Below are 18,606 nucleotides of genomic sequence, written 5' to 3'. Positions count from 1 at the left end.
AATAACATAATTGGATGAGACAGTCTTCAAGGTACTGGCTAGTCAGTTCTATAATTCTGTGCTCTCATTTGATCCTCATAGAATCTCAGAATTGAAAAAAACATCAGAGTCCATTTGGTCAGACTAATACTTGAATAAAAACTCTTTCTATTGTACATCTATCAAATGATCTACTCCTTTTCTTGGGACACTCACATTTGGGAAGGGAAACTGGGGGAAGGCCTGAAGAAGCTTGTTCTACTTTGCAATAATTCTACCTACTTAAATGCACTTCTTTACAATTTCCATTGCTCCTTGTTCTGCCCTCTGGGGTCAAGCATCTTTTTTTTTCTATGTGATCTCATTATTTTTTTCAGTTTCCTCAACTGCAAAATAAGCTGGAGAAAGAGATGGCAAACTATTCCATCTTTGCCAAGAAAAACACACATGGGAACATGCCAAGTGAAAATAACTAAACAATAACAAAAATTAACCTAGGCAAGTCACTTAATCCCTGTCTCCCTCAATTTCCTCATCTGTAAAATGTTGCACCTGTCCCACAGGGTTGTTGTGAGGAACAAATAAGATAATATTTGCAAGGTGCTTAGCACAGTGCCTGGCACATGGTAGATCTATATAAAGGTTTAATGTTGTTATTATAAATCTTTTTCAAATGTAGGACTTTACATTGATAGCTATTTAACTTGTGTGATTGGATTTGGCCCAATGTATTAGTTGCAAGAGCATTTAAAAATTCATATTCCATCATCCAGCATGTCAGCAGGACTTTCCATTTTTGAGTCATACTGATGTTATCTATGTCTTTATTCAAGTCAATGATAAAAATATTAAGGTCAAGTTTAGATCTCTGGGGTACTTCCCTAAAGACCTTAAAAGTTGACACTGATCCATTAATGATTGCTCTTTGAATATGGCCATTCAACCACTCCTAAATTCAAGTAAATGATAAAAATATTAAGGTCAAGATTAGATCCCTGGGGCACTTCACTAAAGACCTTAAAAGCTGACACTGATCCATTAATGAATGCTCTTTGAATATGGCCATTCAACTACTTCTGAATTCACTTTATCTTGCTATACTTGAGTTCAAATATCTCCTTATTGTCAATAAAAAATAGCATGAAGAATTTTGTTAAGTATTTTGCTAAAAATATAAAATATCTATATCATCTATCTTATCTACAAATCAGGTTATTCTGTCAAAAAAAAAAACAGGCCACTAGTTTGTTATGAATGATTCTGGATAAAACTATAGTGACCCTTAGTCATCACTATTTTTTCCTAGAAATTCACTATGTATCCCTTTACCCAACAAGATGACCTGATTGGGCTTTTGCCCAGAGCTGCTAAAATTTATAAGGTGCTGACATGCTACCCAGAGGATGCTGCTTTCCTTTAATGACTGAGCCTTTCTTCTCATCTTCCCTTTTCCAATATCCTTCTCAGTGGCTAGTCCTTTAAGTATCATAGAAATCTGATGGTATTCTGGAGATGCACATCCTCTATCCTAGCAGCCACATCTCTGACCTCTCTCTTACCTCAGGTACACAAATGTCTAATTATGTTTTGCCTTTAATAATATAATGCTAGACTTTCCAGGAATCCTTATAACAGCTAGAAAAAGAAGCCAGCCAAATATTATACTGCATTTTCCTCATGGCCCTGTTCTTGACTTCCTTTGGAGATCTAAACCATGCTCTTACTATGGCTGGCTCATCCAGGAATTTTCCTCAGTGCCTGAGACCTCCTCACCCAGCCTACTACACCCAAGGCCCTCTCCCTGGAATAATCCTCTACATGATCTTCACTTCTCCCACTGGTGAGTTCTTCCCAGAGTTTCCATTTTGTAGAAAGACTGGGCTGCCTTCATTCTCTTCCCAGTCCTAGTACCAATTTCCTCTGGAAATCGCTTTCCCTTTCATTCTCCTTTTCCTACACCCCTCATTTTTCAGCTTTTAAAACAATCTTACCTTTTTAGAATGTAAGCTCCTTGAGGACAGGGACTATTTTTCTTTTTCCTTCTATTTATATTCCAAGCACTTAGTAATTATTGACATAGTACTTAGAGCATAGTAAGTACTTATTTCATTTCATTTCTTACATTACATGACTTCATTTCATTGCTCACTGAAGCTTAGAGTGGTGACATGATTTGCACATAGGGCAATTAGAGCCCATGTCTCCTGACTTCCAGAATGACTTCCAGTTAGAGAGAGCTGCAGCTAAGGGGTTCTGTTAATCTCTGAGACTGAATGTTGATTGTTCTCTCATAGAATCACATAATGTTATAATAGGAAGGAATCTTAATGATCACTGAGTCCCACTCTCTGGTTACATAGACAATTCAGAGAAGTGACTTGCCTATGGTCATAGACTTGGGATTCCAGTCAGTCAACTGGCATTTATTAAGGACCTACTGTATGTCAGACTCTATGCTAAACACAAAGAAAGCATAAGACAATCCCTGCTTTCAAGGAGCTCATAGTCTAATGGAGGGAATTTGTTCAGTCATTTTTCAGTCATGTCCACCTCTTTATGACCCCTTTGGGGTTTTCTTGGCAAAGATACTAGAATGCCTTATCATTTCCTTCTCTGTCTGATTTTACAAGTGAGGAAATTGAGGCAAACAGGGTTAAGTGACTTGCTTAGGATCATACAGCTAGGAAGTATCTAAGGTCAGATTTGAACTTAGAAAGGTGAATCTTCCTGACCTTAGTCCCAACACTCTGTCCACTGTACCACCTGGCTGCCCAGTGAGGGAGATACTACACAAAGCATTAAGCACTAGGTCAGAGTCCTTTCCACTACTCTACACTGTCAGGGATGCGAGTAGTTTACCTTCCTCGGTCAGAGTATGACTTGCTGAAATGTCTTCATCTACGTCTGTGACCGTCACTGAATAAGTTCCCAGGTCCTCTTTGCTTGGTTCCTTCAGTATAATCTTGGATCTAGAAGGGAAGAAAATAGGAGACTCTGTGTTTAGGTTCTTGGATGTCCAGAAGATCATTTCCCTGGATTCTCAAACACATCCCACTCTCCCTCACCTGGATCTAGAGGCATTTTAAATGACCTCACAAAGTCATGAAGACAGTATGGTAAAGGAGAAACTGTGCTGACATTCGGGCTGGGGGATTAGATTTAATCTTTGACTTTCCAACTTATCAGAGGACCCCTAGCAAATCCCTTCCTCTCTCTGGCATTCAGTTCCTCATCTACAAAACGAGGAGATTGGGATAGATAGCCTTGGAGATCCCTTCTAACTCATAATCCATGATTCCATGAAATGGGATGGCAGGATGTAGGGCTAGAGATCAATTTTGGAGCCTTGGGCAAGAATAATATGCATTCTCTGTTATGGAATATTATTGTTCTGTAAGGAATGACCAGCAGGATGAATACAGAGAGGACTGGTGAGACTTACATGAACTGATCTAAGGGAAATGAGCAGAACCAGGAGATCATTATACACTTCAACAATGATATTGTATGAGGATGTATTCTGATGGAAGTGGATTTCTATGACAAAGAGACCTAACTGAGTTTCAATGGATAAATGATGGACAGAAACAGCTACACCCAAAGAAGGAACACTGGGAAACGAATGTGAACTATTTGCATTTTTGATTTTCTTCCCGGGTTATTTATACTTTCTGAATCCAATTCTCCCTGTGCAACGGGAGAACTGTTCGGTTCTGCAAATATGTATTGTATCTAGGATATACTGCAACATATCTAATATATATAGGACTGCTTGCCATCTTGGGGAGGGGGTGGAGGAAGGGAGGGGAAAAATCAAAACATAAGCGAGTACAAGGGATAATGTTGTAAAAAATTACCCTGGCATGGATTCTGTCAATATAAAGTTATTATTAAATAAAAAAAAGAATAATATGCATCCTCAAATCAACTTTGGAATCCACAATGGAAATTGATACAAGAAATAAAGTAGGACAAATTAATTGAGCAGGATAGACAATTAATAACAATAGCATTTATATAGCATTTTAAGGATTGCAAAGCTCTGTATAAATATTTCATTTCTATCTGGATGACAGCATTGGGATGTGGGTGCCATTATTCATATTATATTTTGTTCAGACATGTTTGACTCTTCGTGATCCCTTTTGGGGTTTTCTTGGTAAAGTTAATGGAATGTTTTACCAGCTAGTTATTTTCCAGATTATTTTACAGATGAGGAAACTGAGGCAAATAGCATTAAGTGAGTTGCCCAGAGTCACCTGGGTAGTGTCTGAGACTAGATTTGAACTTTGGAAGGTAAATCTTCCTGACTCCAAGCCCAATGCTCTATCTCCTTTGCCATCTAGTTACTACTCAAGAATTTTAATTAATTCTAAATCATTTGAGCTTATGAGTCTTGAGTTCAGAGCTCAAATTGACAGTGAAACAAAGACCTGTTACAATTTGCCAGTGGAAAGGGAGTAGAGTAACAGTAGCCCAGCTAGAACATATCAGTTTTCATCTCTGAGCCTTAGCTATCTTATCAGTAAAATGGAGATTATAATAATCTCATTCACTAGCCCTCCTTCATATTCTCTCCTTCCTCCCAACCCCCTGTAAGGAGATAATGGATGAAATGTGTTTTTATAGACTAAAACATGCATATGATTGTGACAGAGTACTACTGTGCTATAAGAAATGATGAGGAAAAACATGGACTGATGCAAAGTGAAGTGAGAAGAACCGACAGATCATTGTGCATAGTAACAGCAATGTGATAATGATAACCAACTGTGAAAATCCTGATTATTCTGACCAATACAATTATCCAAAACAATTTCAAAAGACTCATGATAAGAAGATGCTGTCCACTTCCAGAAAAAGAAAACTGATGAACGCTGAGTACAAACTGAAGTATAATTATCTCACTTTCTTTATTTTTCTTGATTTTTTGGAAATAAGATGAATATGGAAATATTTTGCATAATATAATTGATATGAGGAGGAAGGAAGGAAAAGAGGAAGGAAGGAAGGAAAGAAGGAAGGAGGGAGGGAGGGAGGGAGGAAAGGAAGGAGGGAAAGAGGGAAGAAAGAAAGGAAAGAAGGAAGAAGGGAGGAAGAAAAGAAAGTTAAAAAAAAACAAATTATAAAGTGGCAGCTAGGTGGCACCAGAGTGAACAGAACACTGGACCTGGAGTCAGATGTGAGATTTAAATCGAGCCTCAGACATTTACTAGCTGTGAAAGCCTGGGCAAATCCCTTTGCCTGCTTCAGTTTCCTCAATTATAAAATGGGAATAATAGTGGAACTCAGCTCACAGAGTTGTGAAGATCAAATGAAATCATATTTGCAAAGCACTTGGCGCAATGCCCATCACAGAGAGATGCTTAATAAGTTCTTGTTCCCTGCCTTATCTTTCCCATAAAAAAGTGAGTAAGGCTATTGCTCCTTTTTTTAAGTCTCAGAGCAGTGCAGTGAATAGAGGTGGTTTGAAGGCAGAGGGACCTGAGTTTGAATTATGCCATTGATACCTTTTGACTGTGAATCTCCGTAAGTGACTTGACCTGTTGGTGTCTTTGTCAAGTTTCTAAGAAAAGGTGCTGATCTGCAGAGGAAAATTCATTGGGAATATCCCACTGGAAATCACTCTCAGGATCAAAGAAGGAAATATATCAAGAAGGGCTTTCTGGAAGCCAGATCACCTACTTTGTTGTTCATTATTATTAACAGGGAAGTTCAGAATAATGTTTGGGGTGGGGATGTCAGACTTCATCGAAAGAGGAAGAAGGCAGCACTCTAGAAGGACAGGTGGGGCCTGAGGTTGCCCTAAAGATCCCCATGAGTAGGCAGTCACACACTAGGTAGGGCAACATGTGACTCTGCTGCTCTATTCCCACAAAGGTGACTCAGACGTGTTTTCCTTGCAGTTAGGGATACTTCACCCTTAGGTGAAAGGTTAGGGCCCTGCAGGTAGGGATATTAGCCTCAGGATGATTCTTTAATTCTGTGTCCACTTGGGAACTCTGATTTACAGCTCTTCTGCCCTCCATGATTGTTCTAGCATGGAAGATTGTGCCATATTTTCCTATATTTAATACACTGGGATGAACACTCCTGGAGAATAGGGACCCTGTCACCCCCACCTTCCCAGAGCTTAGTATGAGGATCTGCATACAATGGAAACTCAATAAAGGACATAAATATCAAGATTGTATTTTTTCATTTCTCTCTCTGTTCTCTGCACCGACCTATTCAAAGCTGCTTGAAACCCAGAACTAGACAGACAAAATAAAAAGACTTCTTTGAGTAGGAGCAAATAATAAAATACTAGGATTGTCAGAGATGGGAAGGTCTTTAAAACAGAAAATAGGAAGGCTGGAAAAGAACTCAGAATATAAGTGTTGGAAGAGATCTTAGATTTAGACCTGGTAGTGACCTTAGAGTTCATTTCATTTAGTTCCAACTTCCACCCTCAATGTTGAAAATGAGGAAACTGAGACCCAGAGAAATTTTATGCCTTAGGACATGTATAAGAAGTGTTTGAGGAAGGACTGGAACTTGTGTCCTCTTATGTTAAAATCAGCTCTCTCTAACCTGGGACCACCCTGCTCTAATACAATGGTTTGGACTGGAAGGGACCTTAGAACATAAAATGTTGTAGCATAGAAGGTGAATTACCAGAAGAGACCTTAGAATAATACAAGAGCAGGGCTAGAAGGTGTTAGGGAAATTAAGGGTCAGCTTGGGCTTGGGTGATGGGGAAGTGGCAGGTTTCAGTTTTAGGAAGCAGTCTGATGATGCTCCTGATGGCCTAAAAGGATCAGGAAGGTTACTCTTCCATTTCCTCCCTAACCTTTGTTTGCTAGGAGATATTTCTACATTCTAAGGGCAGATGACTGGTCAGAGGGGAAATGGAATAGATTCAAAGAGAAAGGAGGCAAAGATCAATAATGAGGAGAAATTATAGCTACTGCCTATCCTGGGAGACCAAGGATGAACAGTCCTTATATAAGCAAGTTTTATCCCAAAGACAAGAGGGAGGCAGGATTGTGTTACTATGAGCTGATGGTTATATAGTGATGAGAAAGAACAGTTCAGGCAGGATATCTAGACTGATGGATAAACTGGGAAGAAGTAGGGGAGGAGCTAACCTAGTCTCATGAGCATCAGGGTGAGGAAGGAGAGGGTAACATGGCTTAATAAATGTAAGGGCCACTGTTCCATTTGTAGGATTTGAACTGTGCAGTATAGCTTTTTTGCAGAGGTTCATAGTCTAAGTAAAGGGTTTAGATAAACCCAGGTTATTTTCTAAGTTACTTTATGTCTTTGGAAGGGAAGGTCTAGAAGCAATAGAAATCACTCAAGAACATAGAATGCTAGAGTTTAAAGGGATCTTAGAACAGAAGCTCTTAGAGCTAAAAGGCACCTGAAAACAAACATAGACTGTCAGGTCTGAAAAGTCCTTTAGAATGCTGAATGTTAGTGCCAGAAGGGACTAGAATACATTTAGGGTCCTTGGTACAGAGAATAGCAGAGCTCTTAGAACACAGAATGTCAGAGTTGGGAAGGCCCTTAGAACACAGGATGTCAGAATTGGGAGGGATATTAGAATAAAAGCTGGAAGCTCTATTATTAAATCATGTAATACAATTTTCTTATTTTATGGGGATAAGAACTGAGACTCAGATGCAAGACACTTGCCCAAGGTCACCCAGCTGAGCTGTGGCAGAGCTGGGACTAAACCCTGATTCTCTAGATGCCATGGTGGTGCCCTTTACCCCACAAGGTAGTGAAAAACAGCTGATGGGTGAGTATTCCCCCATATACCTGCAGACGTCATCTTTCACTGTGACTCTCTGTGGATCTGGAGGACCCTCATAATCCTTTGCCCATTCAAACTCAGAGGAATCTGGAGCCTCCGGAGCCTCAAAAGCCATGAAAACAGAGCCTTCTTCATCCACGCCAATCTTGATTTCCCTGGCATCTGAGGAAAGACACACAGTTCAGTAATACCTGGAGCCTGAGAACTGTCCTAGGTCCCCATACCAGCTAGCATTCATTCTCTCAGGGACTGCTTGTATACAACAGCTGGGACCCTGCACCAGAAGGACTAAGGGTGAAAAAACTAGGACCTCCTTCCCTCTCAAAGTCAAAAGAACTTCCTTAAAGTCACTGGTAAAGTCAGTAGTAGCACTCAGCCTGATTTCCAGTCTAATGCTTTCTGTATTCAGCTTTGCTGAGGGAAAGAGAGGCAGAGAGAGCATAAGAGAGGGAAGGAGACTCAGTACTCCTTTGTACAGTATGGAAGAGTTGGAAGGAGACACAAAGCACATATTGTCAGAGGAAGCTTAGAACCCAGAATATCACACTTGGACAGGGTACTGATTGTCTGAGATGTAAGGGACTCAAGGACATAGATGATCAGAGATAACTTCTTATTTATAACAGGTAATGTCAGGCTAGGAAGGATCCTAGAATGTTAGAGCTGGAAGGAGTCTTAGAACATCAGATAAACCTCAGAACCTAGAATTACCATGTAGATGGGGGTTTATAATATAGAGGGTCAGCTCTGAGGGTAAAGGGGGTAGATCTCAGAACATGGAATGTCAGAGTTAGAAGGAACCTTAAAACATAAAACATTAGATCTGGAAAGGGTCATAGAACATAGAACCTGTTAGGGCAACGGTAGAGGAACTTTAGAGTGTTAGAGCTGGAAGACATCTTAGAATATGAAGTAGGGTAATAAACTCATAGATTTGGAGCTGCATAGATTTGGAGGTCAGCTATTTCAACTCCTTTTCTTACAGATGGAAAAATTGAGGCAAAGAGAGGGACCCAAAGGATGGGGGAGAAGGAGAAGCCAGACTGGCCAAACATGGGCTGTAGACAATTCCAAAAGTGAACATGGAGAGGAAAATATGAGTTTTAGAAAGAGAAGATGGGGTAAGGGGAAAATTAGGAAAGTATCAGAGTGGGGTTTGGCAAAAGAAAGGGAACAGGGAAGGAAGAAGTATATAGAGTGGAGCAAGAGAGAAGGGGGCCCTTGACAATGACCTCAGTGTGCCTCAGATAATAACCTTGATCACTTGGTCTTGATCTTGATCATTCCTCCCTTAATATATACTATCTTCTAAGACCCCTTACCTGGTTTATCTTCCATCAATACAGGATCAGAGGGCAAAGATGGTTGTCCTGTCCCAGCTGAATTCACAGCCTGTACCTGAAACTTGTAACGTTTTCCTGTTTCCAAATCTGAAACCTGGGGAGACCAAGAAAGCTCCATTACTAAGAGCAGAGAATCAATAATCCATTTCCAGGAAAATGGCTATCCTGTTTATAAGGTGAGTGGAACTAAATGTCCCATGGGCTGAGTTGCTGCAATTATTCCATCGTATTATGACCAACGGACATATAGCCAAGGGAAATAGGAATAAAACAACCGAATCCCGTTTCCTTGCTTTCCACAATGGTTATTAGCTGTCTCAAATTTGGACACAGAAGACTAACAATTTAGTCATAGACTTATGTAAATGGACAGGACTGAAAGGCACATCAGAATATAAAATGCCATAACTGGAAGGGACATTAGAATATAGAATGTTGGAACTGGAAAGGACCTTAGAACACAGAATGTCAAATCAGGAAAGGACATCAGAATATCTATAGCATGTTAGATATGGGAGGGATTTTAGAATATTGATGCTGAGAATGATCTGAGAACACATAATGTCAGAACTGAAAGGGACATTAGAACAAAAGATGTTAGAGCTGGAAAGGACCTCAAACATAGAAAGAGAAGGGGTTTTAGACAAAACCACCAATACTGGGAAGGAAATTAGAACATAGAATTATTAAAAATAGGAGGAGCCTTATGATAGATAATGTTAGAAGCTGGAGGTTCCTTACAACAGAGGATGTCAGAACCAGGAGGGGCCTTACAATATAGGATGTCAGAATAGAAAGAAAACAGAAGAAAAAATCAGCATCTCTTAGGACTTCATAATCCTAATCCAGCCTTCTCCCTCATTTTGCAGATGGAAAAATCTGAGGAAAATCTGAGGCCTAGAAATATGAAATTATTCAAGGATATACAGTCTATTAATTGAAGAGTTAGGATTAGGTTTCGGAATTTTGGGTTCTCAGTTTCTGGCCCTTGATACTGCCCCATGGTGTTAATGTATAGAATAAAACCCAGCTACTTGACTCTTGAGTCTGACACTTATCAGTTATCTTTGCTGATTGAGGGCCTTCCAGCATAAAGAATCCAGTGAACAAAGGGATAATCACTAAGAAACTTTTTTTGGTTTCTGTTTGGCTATGAAATCCTTCCTATGATTCCTGGATGGCAGAAACAGACGGCAGGAAAGAGCTTTATCTTTCTAATTCTTTCTTACTGCTGTTTATTTTAAAATGACTTGGTCTGTTCTGAGTTCATAACAGCTGATCTCTGGGAATGTGATCTGAAACTGGGGGCAGACTGGACCTGCAAGTTCACCACAAAAAAGTATTAAAGAGACAATTGTCTCCCACTAGGTTGGGTTTGATTTCAGGGATTCTCATTAGCAATAGATCCCTCTCCCTTGCCTCCAAGTTAGGGGATATTATTCCCCTTGGAGAGTCACTGCTTTCTCAACCTGAGAGTCAAGAATTTTGAGTTCTATTCTGCACCTTGATCCTGCATATTGATCCTGACTCTGGGCTTCCATTTCTTCCAGTGTAGAGTAAGGGTTGGAAGTAAAGAAGTAGGAGATTTATCAGGGGAACAACTCAATCCATTTGATGAGAATCTTTATGAGACAGGGGCATGTACTGTGGAGCCAGAGTGCACTCTGACCAAAGTTGCCCAACATGTAATCTCGTCAAATGGACTAAGGTTATTTCTTTGGTCAGGAGGATGATCATTTCACCAATGAGTTATAACATGCTGGGGAAAATATGGAAACGTGAATGTTCTGAGCAAGGGTAAGTACTTACTCTTAGATGGGTGCCTGAAACGGGATCAGGAACAAGTGGCTTCCATTTCTCAGAGCCTTCTTCTTGGACACTCACACGGTAGCCAGTGATGGGCCCTGCTCCTTTGTATAAGGGGGGCTCCCAGTATAGCATTAGGGAACTAGCTTTCACCTCTGAAGCCCTCACATCATATGGGGGTCCTACAGGAGAGGAGAGGGACAAAGAAGAAGGGAGGTTTGTCAATCAGTCAGAGTGCCTGCCTGGTACTGGATAACTTACCTGGGATTATGATGGTAGTGGTAGTAGTACTAATAATAGTATAGGGTAATAGTAGTAGTAGACTGATAGTAGACTGTTACTACTAGTAGTAGGCAAATTACTACCAGTAATAAATTACTAGTAGTATAGCAGGAATATTGGTAGTAGCAGCAGTATTTATAGAACATACACAAATTATTTCATTTAATTCTCACAACATTCCTGTGAGGTAGGTGCTATTATTATTTCCCAAACTGAGGCAGACAGAAATTAAGTGATTTATCCACAATCGCAGAGTTAGGATTTTCTGAGGATGGATTTTCCTGATAACTCACCTGATGATCCCAGGTGAGTTATCCACTGCTAGAGAGGCACATTAACTGATTGACAAATCTCCCCTCCTCTATGTCCTTCTTCTCTCCTGCAGGACTTCTGTATGATATGAGGTCTTCTAAGGTGAAAACTAGTTCCCTCAGAAAATAGTGAGGGGTCTAACTGACAAGCACTCTGCTCCTTCCTGCTTTAATATGCTTGAGGGCAACCTCGGGTGGCAGAGAGCTTGCTGCCCTTTTTAGGGTTCTTGGCCACAGCAGCTGTCCAGCTGTGCTCCTTCCCTCTTGAGCTAACATTGAGTAAGAGGCAAGGGACAACAGTAGCAGCAAACATCTCAGGGATAAGCTGAGGTGTCCCAATGACTCTGGTTGGTTGGACAATACCACGGTGGAGCCACGTAGCTTTGTTTGGGGAAAGACAGCTGGCATAGGCTAAGTTTGACAGCTTCAGTTAAATGCTGAATGTGGCCCATTGAGGGAACAAAGATGTGCTTCTATAGTTATAAGGATTACAATGCGTGCATTTCAGAAGCTGTCCTAGTCCAACATCCTGCTGTTTGGGTGGGACTCTGGGGAGAGAACTAGAACATAGACTGAGGCTAGGGCTAGAGTTCAACTGCTAAGAGCTTAGTCTAGAGCCTGGGATGAGCCTCATCAATTATTCTAAGGAGCTGATTGTTAGTGTGAGTATTTATGGCTCAAAAATCTACAAATTCTATAAGTTTGGGCTTATTTAAAAATTTTTTTTGTAAATAAATTTTATAATTTACTAAAATAAAAATTATTTGTAAAAAGTTATTTTTATTATTTTTTGGTCAAAAATCTACAAACTACAAGTTATGACTTATTTTTTATAAATAAAAATTTTACAAATTTTAATAAAAATTCATTTTTTATTATTTTGATTGTTTAGATTAAAGAAAATGTTAATCCAAATTAAACTCAGAAATGTATCTTGCCTCCTCTTTCCCCTCAAAGAGCCTGCTGTTAAACATTTACCAGCACTTTCCTAGCTAAGGTCTGATGAAGACCTAGCCTTAGTTTTTTAGTTGAGGTTCGGAATGGGGCTGGGGTCAGGTTTCAGTTTTTCACCAGGTTCAACTCTATGATCTGAGTTAAATCTCTGAGGCTGAATTCAGATTTTAATTATAGTCTTCATTTGGCACCAGGGCTGGGCTTCAGTTTGGGGTCTAGTTTTGGGCTCATGAGGTCTCAAACAATGGACAAGACCCAAGTTGTGACTGGGCTAATGGGTCAACCCATTAATTAGGAATAATTTTATTTTATTTCTTTATTTTCTCATTGTGAAACTCAATGCTTCATCTATGGATTGACCCTACAACTTGACTTTCAGTAGAACGTAACCTCCTTGAAGGCAGAAATGATTTTTCTTTGTATAACTACAATTAGTTATATGAAGAATGCTTGTTAAACCGGAGTTGAGTTAATGGATTCAGAACTATGGACAGGAATAGTTTGATTAAAGGAGACAGGGAAAGAGAGTGGCGATGGGACCTGCTGGTCTGCTTTTCCTGTGGCCCAGAGAGATGGGGCAGAGCCTTACCTGGCTGGGGCATAGTCCATTCCTTACACTCAAACAGGTCGCTGGGCTCAGAGAGCTCGCCCACGCCAGCCCAGTTGCTCGCTCGAGCACGGAACTCATAAAAATGTCCCTCCTGGAGGTCAGTGATCTTCAGGGAAGAAAAAACATGGAATACAGAAGTGAGAGGGCAAGAAAAGGCTGACACACTGAAGAGGCATGGGAGAATAAGGGATAGGTGGGGAAGAAAGGAAAGGAAGACTTATGGGAGAGTTCAAACTAGACTCTCAAAATGAGAATATCTTCAAGGCTCAGCTCAAGGGTCATAAGTAAAGCCTTTCCTGATTCACCGGGGAGTTGCTTTGTATATATTTCATATTGACTTATTTACATGTTTTTTTTTTTTTTCCTACTCCATAACATGTAAGCTTCTTGAGGGCAGGGCCAGTGACTCACAATATGTCAGAGGCTAGATTTTAACCAGGTCTTAGCTTCCTGACTTTATACTCCCTCTCACTTGACACATAGTAGGCCTTTGATAAATGCTTTTTGAATTGAATCAAAATGTTTAATTTTGGGATAGTTTCCTTTGTTTCAGTCAAAGTAACTGAGATAAATTTATGGCAATCAACTCAGACAACATACCTCTGAGCCCATTCTGAAAGACTTGGTTTCTCTGTTGCATCAAAGCAGGACTAATTAGACTTTTTCCATCGCGACATTTTTTGTCTAAGAAATTTTTACACTATCCCAAATATATATGTATATAAAATTAGGTATACCAAATCAAACATTTACTGATAATAAATCATAATTCCATGACCCTCATATTTCCTTAAGTGATCCCATGTAGGGTCATGACCCATAGTTTAAGAAACTGTTTTAGGGGATCCTATCATATAAACTAGCACAGACAATTGACAGTTGGCTGTTCCTATTAAATAAGCTCCAGTCATTCTCAGGATGAATTCCTGGATGAGATATTAAATTCTCTGCTTGGCTATTTAAGTGCTTTATAATCTGACCCTTTCCTGTCTGTCCTGACCCCTCCTACTTGTCCTGGTCCCTCCTGACTTCCTTGGCCACTCCTATCTTTCCTGACGCCCTGGCTCCTCCTACTTGCCCTGTCCTACCTGCCTTGCCTCCTTCTTCTTGCCTTGGTCCCCTCCTACTTCTCCTGGCTTCTGCTATCTGCGCTGGTTCCCCCCCCCCACCTACTTTGGCCCCTCCTACCTGTCCTGGTCCCTCTCACCTTCCCTAACCACTCCTACATGCCCTGGTCCCCCCTTCCTGCCCTAGCCCTTCTTTCCTGCCCTGGCCCCTCTCACCTTCCCTGGCCACTCCTACCTATGCTGTCTTGCCCTGGCCCCTCCTACTTGCCCTAGTCCCCTCCTACCTGCTTTGGCTCCTTGTAGCTACCCAACCCCGCTTCTACCTGCCCTGCCCCCCTCTCACCTATTCTGCCCCCCTCCTCCCTGTGCTGACTCCCCCACCTGCCCTGGCTTCTTACACCTTGCGGTACCCCACGGACTGGGATCTGTGGCCTCCTTACTGTTTCTCCATCTGCTGATTTCAGTAATTTTTCCGTCTCTCTTCCATGCCCAGAATTTTCTTCTCTCTCCGCTCTGCCTCCCGTTTCCTTCAGCTAAAGTCGCACCTTTCACACGAGGCTGGTCCTTAATCACAGCCCTTCCTTCGAGGTTACCCCTAAATTAACCCGTACCATGTTGTTCTGCATGGCTGTTGGTCTCCCCCTTAGATCAGGAGAATACTGAGTGAGGGTAGGGACTGTTTGTTTTCTGGGCATCCCCAGCACTTAGCCCGGTTCCCGGCGCATGGTAGGTGCTTAGTGAATGTTAGTTGGCCACCTGGCTGCTTTTCAGGCTGGGTACCTTATAGACTCGTGTAGGCACTGGCTGCTGGTTGACTGGCTGCCATTTGGGCTCCGACTCCTCATGCTGGTCCAGGTAGTAGCCCAGGATCTTGCCTCCGCCTCGGCGCTTTGGAGGCTTCCACCCAATGACCATCTCGTTCTTCCCGCAGGCCAGGAGGGCAAATCCATAGGGAGCAGAGGGTGTAGCTGGGGTTGAGGGGACAAGAGTGAGAGAGGAGAGACAGATTAAAGGCCAGCTGTTTTCTCTAGCCAGCATGTCGGGCTGAGAGAAATCTTGTAGAATGTCAAAAAATGATTATATCTTCATTTTAGCCCCATTTTACAGATAAAGAAACTGAGTCCCACAGTAGAGCAGGAAGAGAATGACTTGCCTAAAGTAACACAGACCAAGCTGTTTCCTCTGCCAGCAGGGTCTTGTGAGGAGCAGTGGAGACCTTACATGTAATCTCTGAAGGGCAATTGGAACAACCCATTCCCAAAGCCAGCCCAAGAGATCAGATCACGGGACCCCATATCCAGAGATTCTATTTCTCATCCCATGAGAAAGGGTCCTGCACAAGGATGATTCCCTGCCATTTGCCGGAGGGGAAGGCTAGATGCCCGCCCATCTCTCTATGTTCTATTCTCTCACAGAGTTACCCCTACACCTCTGGAATGAATATTCTGTTTCTTGCCCCTTAGCTCCAATTCCTGGGGATGGAGGGAGGCGATCAAGCTGCCTTCATCCTTTCTGACATACCAATAGCCTGTTTGACGGTGATCGGGGCGGGCTCTGCAGAACTCTCTCCCACTCCAGCTTCACTGACCGCCCGGACGCAGAAAACATATTCCTTTCCTGTTTTTAGTCCAGGGACTGAAAACCTGTGAGAGGAACACATGACCATCAGGGCATCTAATTGCAGGTACAGAGTCTCAAAGTGATGTCGATGGGTCCGGTGTCGCCTGATAAATATATTTGAAAGCTACAATCTGGGTAGGTTCTCACCAATCCCAGGAGAATGTGATTGGCAAAGCCCATTTTCTCAGAATTAATATATTTTCAGAGACTTCACAGATCTACAAATCATGAATCTCTTTGTTCTGGGAATCATGAACATGGTAAATAGCCCAAATATGAATGATAGGGGTAAGCAGGCCATAGCCCACCTTCAATATGAAGACCATCATTTGGGGATGACCAGAGAATAAGGGGCATTGCATTAGGGAAATCTCTGCCTCCACAAGATTATAGACTTAACTGAGGAAGGCATTCAGACCATTTTACAGATGAGGAAACTAAGTCCCAGAGAGGCTACCTGATTTACCGTGGGTGTGGAAAAGATGGGATTCCAACCCAGTAACTCTGATTCCAAATTCAGTTTTCTTTTTAGTATGATACACAATCATGCTCTTAAAGGTCCTTCTTATATAATGTTTTCTGAGCCCCCTTCCAGATCTGATGTTCTGTGTTCCAAAGTCCTTTTCAGCTTTGACATTCTGTGTTCTAAGGACCCTCCCAGCTCTAACATTCTCTTTTCTAAGGGTCCTCCCACCTCTGACATCCTGGGTTCTAAGGGCCCTCCCAGCTGGGTTCTAAGGGCCCTTCCAGCTCTGACATCCTGGGTTCTAAGGCCCTCCCAGCTCTGACATTCTCTGTTATAAGGCTCCTCCTATCTCTGAAATCTAGGTCTAGGGCCCTTTCCAATGCTAAAGTCTATGGAGTAAAAATACAAATCTAGTTCATATGATCCTGAAATAATGGATGGTTTTAGAGCTGAAAAAGACTCTCCGACTATCTAGTCCAATCCTTCTCACACAAGTTGAAAGCCTCAGGTAGTACTTCAAAATCCTTAAGATAATAAGAGAACAAAAGGAAGCCCACCAATGCCTTTTGTAGATGCTTATTTGGAAGGTTTATGGCAAACTTGAATAAAAATTAAAGGATGAAAAGGGATGGAAACTTTTGATTCTACTGGACCTAGACTCCCTACAAGATCAAAGATGAACATCTAAATGTATAAAAATATTTATTTAAAGCAGTTTTTTCCTATGGTAGAAAAGAGATGGAAACTAAGAAGATATATTTCTATCAGGAGAATGGCTGAACAAATTCTGGTATGTGTTAGAAGAGAATATGTGTTATGAGAAATGATGAAATGGACAATTTAAGAAAAACCTGGGAAGTCTAGTATGAATTGATGCAGTATGAAATGAGCATGATCAGGAGAACAATTTATACAATAACAACATCATTGTAAAAAGAAATAATTTTGAAAGACTTAAAAACTCTAGTCCATTCTGATGGAAGTGGATTGCTTCGATAAAGAGAGCTAATTCAGTTTCAAGTGATCAAGGATGGACAGAAGCAGCTACACCCAAAGAAAGAACACTGGGAAATGAATATAAACTGCTTGCATTTTTGTTTTTCTTCCCGGGTTATTTATACCTTCTGAACACAATTCTCCCTGTGCAACAAGAAAACTGTTCAGTCCTGCACACATATATTGTATGTAGGATATACTGTAACCTATTCAACATGTAAAGGACTGCTTGTCATCTGGGGGAGGGGGTGGAGGGAGGGAGGGGAAAAATCAGAACAGAAGTGAGTGCAAGGGATAATGCTGTAAAAAATTACCCTGGCATGGGTTCTATCAATAAAAAATTATTTAAAAACAAACAAACAAAAAAACCCCCCAAAAACAAAAAAGAACTCTAGTCCAAAGGACCAATGATGAGATCTGCTCCCCTTATCTCTTGACTCTGAGTATAGAATCCTATTCTATCTTATCCTGTTTGTGAGTCTGTCTGCCTTCTTAAGATTCCAGCACACTGGAATTATTAGTCTCAGGAAGCTTGTCCCATTTGTGTTTTCCTGGAAGAATGGAGATTCATGGCAGAAAGCTCGATTGGAAGCATTTAATCTTGTTTGCCTTACTTTTCTCATCTGTAAAAGGAGCTGGAGAAAGAAACATCAAATCACTGCAGTAACTTTGCCAAGAAAACTCCAAATGTGGTCATGAAGAATCAGATATGGGTGAAATCATTAGAGAACAATTCAATTGAACATAGATTTGTTAATATGTCAATGTCAGCTTCAGTGGAGGTTGTCAATGATCTACTTAAGGGCAATGTCCTTGGTTTTATGCTGTTTAATATTTTATTAATGTTTTGGATGATATAAATGGTATGTTTATTAAATTTTTTCCAAGACAAATTTAGAAGAGTCAGTTAAAACATTGTATTATAGATTCAAGACCTAAAAAAAAATCTCAAGATGCTATAATGATAGGTTGGACCCAATAATATGAAGCTTATTAGAAAGGAATGTCAGGTTCTAAATCTGAGTACAAAAAAATTTGACTTTATAGGTACAAAATGGGAGGAGAATTTGAAAAAATCTAGGAGCTTAACACAAAGTTCAATATGGTCACAGAGGAATTCTATCTTAAGTTTCATTGAGAATCTTATTATTTAGAATAAGACCCCTGTACCCTACTATGGCCAAATCACCTTTGGAATATTGTGTTCATTTTAAGACGAGTTGGATCATGTTTGAGCATGTGAAAAAAGGAGGGTGAGCAGGTTGGTGGGAGAACTGAAAATAATATCTCATGAAAATTTCTGTCAAATGGATTGGGGGTGTTTAGTTTGGGACATGCAAACAAAAAATGGAATGGGATCTAGTGAATGTC

The 18,606-nt window shown here is 40.9% G+C and overlaps 1 protein-coding gene across 2 annotated transcripts in view; it reads right to left on the bottom strand.

Annotated features, from left to right (window-relative positions):
* MYOM3 (myomesin 3) overlaps positions 1–18,606 on the bottom strand; it is an 80,465-nt gene that overhangs the window by 27,422 nt on the left and 34,437 nt on the right. For both annotated transcript variants that reach the window (XM_051988229.1, XM_051988230.1), the window contains exons 17-23: positions 15,675–15,796; positions 14,934–15,121; positions 13,066–13,192; positions 10,933–11,111; positions 9,103–9,217; positions 7,786–7,942; positions 2,839–2,948 (exon numbers count right to left, since the gene is read on the bottom strand). In XM_051988229.1, coding sequence (XP_051844189.1) covers positions 2,839–2,948; positions 7,786–7,942; positions 9,103–9,217; positions 10,933–11,111; positions 13,066–13,192; positions 14,934–15,121; positions 15,675–15,796 — 998 coding nt within the window. The remainder of the gene's footprint in view (positions 1–2,838; positions 2,949–7,785; positions 7,943–9,102; positions 9,218–10,932; positions 11,112–13,065; positions 13,193–14,933; positions 15,122–15,674; positions 15,797–18,606) is intronic.

The sequence above is a fragment of the Antechinus flavipes genome, chromosome 3 (genome assembly GCF_016432865.1).
Source record: "Antechinus flavipes isolate AdamAnt ecotype Samford, QLD, Australia chromosome 3, AdamAnt_v2, whole genome shotgun sequence".
NCBI lineage: Eukaryota > Metazoa > Chordata > Mammalia > Dasyuromorphia > Dasyuridae > Antechinus > Antechinus flavipes.
Note: the sequence above shows the minus strand (reverse complement) of the source record. Positions and strands in the feature narration are given on the sequence as shown.